Here is a 5,987-nt window from a genome sequence, read left to right as displayed (position 1 = left end):
CCGTATTACCCGAACCCGATGTATAGCAAACCCGAACCCAATTGACCTTAAATGGTTTGGTTAATGGATATAGTTTTGATGATTTGGGTTAACGAGAACAACTTTCAAGCTTATATTCAAATCGGTGTGTGTTTTACATTCGTTTTTTTTTTTTTTTTTTTTTTTTTTTTGAGAAGTTAAAATCTGGAGCCGAGTACCAACCCGATAAAACCCAAACCATTTAGCCTAAACACCGAAGAACCAAACCCTAAAATGATTCGTTGCCTGATTATATTTTTAGTTTTGAAAACCCCACCGAGAAAACATCACCCCTAAACAAAACCCACTTTTAACTTTTATTATTCGCAGTTTGTGCCCTCAAAAAAGCGAAGTGACCAGACAGAAACGCAACCAAGAGCAACGTGTGATTCCGTTTCGTTCCGATTCATCGCCATCGTCTACCGTCGAAGATATCAACTCAATCCCCCCGTTCACGGTCATACAACAACGCAGATTCCTCGGTACAAAGATGGCGATGACAGTTGAAGGTTTAGCACTTTTGATTTTCATCCGCAATTACTTTTTCTAAGTCAATCGTAGTCTGTAGACCTGCTTGATGTTGCTATTGAGAAGATATAAGTTAATCTCACACCTTTTTGTTGTCAATTTTGATCTAGAATCTCCTTACTTTTCACATAGAGTTTGATGCCTGGATGTATGTAGTGTGATGAGGTTATTGAGAAGCTATGAGTAAATCTCAGACCTTTTTGTCGTCAATTTTGATCTAGAATGTGATGTCAGGATGTCTATTGAGAAGCTATAAGTTCGATGACCTGTTTGTTGTTAATTTTGACCTAGAATGTGATGTAGCATGATGATGTTGCTATTGAGAAGCTATGAGTAAATATCAAACTTGTTTGTCGTTAATTTTGACGAAGAAATTGATGTCATGATGTATGTAGTATCATGATTTCGTTATTGAGAAACTGTAATTTTATTACAGATCTGTTTGTCTTTAGTTTTGACCTAGAACATGAGGCCAGGATGTATGTAGTAGTATGATAATGTTGAAATTGAGAAGCTATGTGGTGAATTATCACAGCTGATCTAGGGCTAATTTTCAGCATCATAACGTTCCCAGATTGCAGTTTAAATTGGACATCCTGATCACATTAAAGTTAATTGAAAGATGTAGGTGTATAATTTGTTGTAATGTCCATATCTAATATTCATTAGGTAGTTTGATCTCAGATCTTAAGTCGTGTCTATCGAACAAACGCATGCCGGTTAACTGCATTAGCTATAATATCTAAGGTTTGGCACTCTTGATTTTCATCTGCAGTTACTCTCAACATGAACCAGTTCAAACTTACTTATTAGGCACCGTGGTTATAGCATTAAAGGTCATTAAAAATTTAAAACCACAACATACAAAGTAATGTAGGTGTATAATCTTTCTTAAAATCCATATTCATTTTCCGTTAGGTAGTTTGACCTTAGATTTCAAGATGTATCGATTAAGCCTAAACAATCAATCAATCATGCCCATTAAAATCCCACAAATAGCGAAGCTATTGATAGGGTCTGGGGAGGTGGGGATGTAGGCACACCTTACCTCTACCCCTAGGGATAGAGAGGCTGCTTCTAGTGAGACCCTCGGTTCCAAAACACCCAGGAAAAAAATAAATAGAACATGAGGTGTGTGTGTGTGTGTATGAAGCTACCAATATAACATGAGTGGTGAAAGAGTACATGGTAAACAAGACAAATATAACATCACAAACAACCTATACACATAGATACAAGATGAGAAACGAATGTAAGTTCCACCTAACATGTAAGCATATCTACGGCCATACACTACACCTAAAACACAATTGTACCCTCCCCTAGAAATCCTTAACCTTAATCCTCTCGTCTCCACGAACTCCTATCATGGACCATGTTCTCAGAGATGTGCAATCTTTGCAAATCCTGCCTAATCCGCTCATCCCAAGTAATTTTGGGTCTGCCTCTACTCCACCTTCCCTCCACATCGAGAGTTTCAACCACTCTAACTGGCTCTATCGTCTGCCTCCTTTTCACATGCCCAAACCATCTCAATCTTCCCTCCTTTATCTTATCTGATATACTAGCTACTTCTAACCTCTCCCTAAAAACATCATTTCTTATCCGATTAAACCTAAACGATTTATTCAAATATCCCTAATCTAGACGAGGGAGTTTATTTATGAACAGATCTATGTGGGTCATGTTTTATCTCTAATGGGTCAAAACATGTACAATATGTATAGTGAAACAAGTAGCTTACGAGGAACAAGTTAAATCGGTCAAAAGTCGGCCAAAGTGAATTAACCAATGCATATTTATAAATCATTTATCCGAAAAGTTGATTATAATCGATAATATAGCTTTTGTAATCATATTCGACCCATCTTTCATAACCTTATTTCAATCGATGCCAGATTTTCCGTTACAGATTTGGGCTCTGATTGCAATTTTGACTTTTTGACATTCCAATAATTCATTTTCTTATCAAAACAGTTAAATGTGTTGTAAATAAATTACTTTAGTCGATATCAAATTAGGAAAGTACAAACACAGTGCATAGGACTGTTTGCATTCCCTTGAATTGAAAATGACTTTTGTTTAATTCAAGCAAAATTAAACCATTGGTTTCGTTTTCTTAATTCTGTAAGCTTTCCAATATAATATATTACGGATTCGAAATGTTCACATTTGACAAGAAAAGAGAATCTTAATATGTTAAATGGTTTTCTTCTGGTGATTTGTTTGTATTTTTTTTCTCAATCTCAAAAGTCTCCCGAATGTAATTGTTTGCTATTTTCATTGATTGACATGTATATCTGCTAAACATAAATTAAACACTTACTTAAGTTTGCTTTAGCTAATTAGCTCTATCATAACTTTTACATGATTTTAACTTTCTCTTCTTTTTGGGTGCATGTCTACTACCCTTCTCTCGGATCGTGATCTACCCCTGCAGTGTAAGCCAATCAAATTGAAAAGTATTATTATTATTATTATAATTAATCTTTATTAATTCTCTCATCTTAACAAAGATTCCTGAAATCATCCTCGTTTTCAGGCTTGCTGGACTTGCTCTTATGTTTTCGTCTAGTCTCCTCTTACAAATCCTGGTATGTTGGATATGAAATATATTTATATTATAAAATATATACAAAGTAAATAAAACATGAGAAAGAAAGACATCATAAGAAAATACAAATGTACTCACAGTTTTTCTGTCTTATTTTTGTTACAGGCTTGTGCAATATACAACAACTGGTGGCCGATGTTATCAGGTATCACGATATAGAAATTTTGCATACTTTATAGAAGTTGATGTGGAAATTGAAGTTACTAAATAAATGATCCATTGACCCCTTCACAGCACTCATGTATGTTTTGGTGCCTATGCCGTGCATGTTCTTTGGTGGTGGATCCACTGAATATTTACTCTCCCGGGATGGTGGCGGGTAAGTATTTGTTGTCTCATTAATTATATATATTAAAAGGCTATTTTGTCAACATCAAACATCTTTGGCCCCTCAACTTTAATAATCACATATTTGGTCCCTCAACCTTAATAATGACATGTTTAGCTCCTCAACCTTAATAAGGTTTTCTTTTAATTTTATTATATATTATTTTACTTATTTTCTGTGGTTTCTTTTTTTATTTTTTTTTGGTCAAAGTAATGTTTTTCTAAATTTTCCATATGTACTGTTGTAAGTAGGTTATTTCTATTAAATTCTGAACCCGCTGCAGATATTCGTTTTTATGGTTATAATGATTGTCGATACCGTAACGAACTGAACCGATAACTTTTTCGTGACTTTTGCATACTGCCACGACATGGTTTTTTAATCTTCACATAGCCTAGCCCGTCACAATTTGCTTATTTTTATCTACGTTTCGAACCCTCTGCGGAGCGCGGGTGGTAACCCACTAGTTTTACCTTAAATTCTTAAGGGGATGATAGTCTTTTTTGTACCACAACACTTTTCTATCTATATGCATTGTTTTATGTACCCATGGCCATGAGCGACATCTTGAGCCATGCACTTGATATTTTGTCGCACATTTACTACTTTTTTTGTTGAGAAGCATTAAACTTTGCAAGATTAGTTGTTTTGGACATATTGTAGAAGGAAAATTGAATGGAAACAAATTTTACACTTTTTTCCCGATTTTAGCGACCAACTTTAAATAAGCGTAAATAGAAACCAACGTACATTTATGTTTTATCACCGATATTAGGTATCAAGTTACTTATGTTACTGATTGTATCAAAATATCAATGAATGATCTAAGGTCATCTTTTGTAAATTTTTCAAAACTTGCTGATGTGGCATCGCATTTGTTGATTTACTGCATAAATAGATGACACATGGTATCTGATGTAACCTTTGCTAACAATTTTAAAAAGAGATTACCTTTTCAAACTTGTAAATGAGTTTATTCTTATTACTATTTTTGTGTGAGCACCTTTTGTATATGTGGCATATGCCATATCAGCAATTTACTTGCCCGTAAAATCTGTTAAAATATTGTTGGTTGCTAAAACCATGATAGATGGTAGAGTAAACTGCCAAAATGGTCCCTGAGGTTTGGTCACTTTTGCTACTTTTGTCCAAAACTCAACCTTTTTAATCTGGGTCCCTCTGGTTTCAGTTTTGTTGTCATTTTCATCTGAAATCAAAATCTCGTCAGATTTTCCAGTTAACATCCACTTTTTTTTTTTTTTTTGTCTTTTTTCTCTCTTTTAATGAAGGGCAAAATGGTCTTTTAATGTTTTATGGCTACCCATGTTTTATTATAAAAATTTTAAAAAATCTGACAATTTTGCCCTTCATTGTGAAGTATGCATTCATTGTGTCCGCATTTACAAGAATGATGGGCTGTTTGCAAGAAATAACAAACAAAAACGATATTTCTGAAAGTTGATCGATCATGTTAGAGTTGATAAGTTTGACCCATTTGCTTACATATGTGTTTTATTTAAGGTTATGTTTAACCTTTAATTGGTCAAATAGATAAAATAAATTTTTTTAGCTAAAAAAGAAGGTTATCAAAATTTGCTCATAGTGCATTTCTAACGCATAAAACCTATAAATTTCTTTAGTAAAAAACAGATATTACTTGAATAATATTATTTTGTATTCGTATTGAACTGTCTTTATTAATTAAAAATTGGACAAAAAGTGCTGCAAATTTACCCTGTTTGACACAAACCTGTTCCAAAATGACCCGTTTTGTTTGACAGGTGGATAGATGCTGCCAAATTCCTAACTGGTGCTTCAGCTGTAGGGAGCATAGCCATCCCCATCATCTTAAGGCATGCACATCTAATCAGCACCGGAGCTATGATGATCGAATTCATGTCATTTTTCATATTTGTGGGCACCGTCATGTGCTTTCATCGTGCTAATCTTGAAGATGAATGGTGATTCATCCTGCTAAACATGAGGAAGCAGAAAGTGAGAGATCAATGTGAATTCTTTTTTTTTTTTTTATATAAATTAAAAACAAGTTGCAACTAATGTAAAGCTAAAATAGTTTGACTTAATTGTGTTGACTTATGTTTGTGATGCTTTTCTGGGGTTGTTCGTCCGCGTATATAAGTAAACAAGGCATGGTTTTCGTTATGAAAGATGGTATCTTGGTTGTGGGTTTGCATTATTAGGTTTCTTGGTCAACTTCTACTGCATGAGGTACTAGTTATGGCATTTGCATTATTAGGTTTCTTGGTCGTTTTATGCGGATTTATTTGTACAAACTCTGTTCTTTGTTTGAAATGGTCAAAAGCTAGCTTGAAAATTGAAATTGTATGACTTCATGGCAAAGTTGAATAGACATTTGCCTTGGTATGGATTTTAGTTTAAGATCAAGGAATTTTAGAGTATGTTAGGGTTTTTGAATAAAGTAACAAAGGTGGATGTTATTTGAGAAGGGGTAACTGACCCTAAACCTAATATTTTCTA

The 5,987-nt window shown here is 34.1% G+C and overlaps 1 protein-coding gene across 2 annotated transcripts; it reads left to right on the top strand.

The window, feature by feature from the left end:
* The first annotated feature begins 229 nt into the window (after nt 1-229).
* On the top strand, nt 230-5,685 carry LOC110897545 (vacuolar protein sorting-associated protein 55 homolog). 2 transcript variants are annotated; one of them, XM_022144304.2, is made up of 6 exons: nt 230-527; nt 2,987-3,008; nt 3,089-3,140; nt 3,266-3,305; nt 3,395-3,479; nt 5,270-5,685. In XM_022144304.2, exons 3-6 carry the CDS (start codon nt 3,108-3,110, stop codon nt 5,451-5,453), a joined length of 342 nt encoding a protein of 113 aa, XP_021999996.1. In that variant the 5' UTR covers nt 230-527; nt 2,987-3,008; nt 3,089-3,107; the 3' UTR covers nt 5,454-5,685. The 2 variants fall into 2 exon arrangements, with proteins under 2 accessions (XP_021999996.1, XP_021999995.1); XM_022144303.2 differs by lacking the exon at nt 2,987-3,008.
* Nucleotides 5,686-5,987: the final 302 nt, after the last annotated feature.

The sequence above is a fragment of the Helianthus annuus genome, chromosome 13, assembly GCF_002127325.2.
Source record: "Helianthus annuus cultivar XRQ/B chromosome 13, HanXRQr2.0-SUNRISE, whole genome shotgun sequence".
In the NCBI taxonomy this organism is placed as follows: domain Eukaryota; kingdom Viridiplantae; phylum Streptophyta; class Magnoliopsida; order Asterales; family Asteraceae; genus Helianthus; species Helianthus annuus.
The sequence above is the reverse complement of the archived record's forward strand: the minus strand, read 5'-3'. Positions and strand labels throughout refer to the sequence as shown.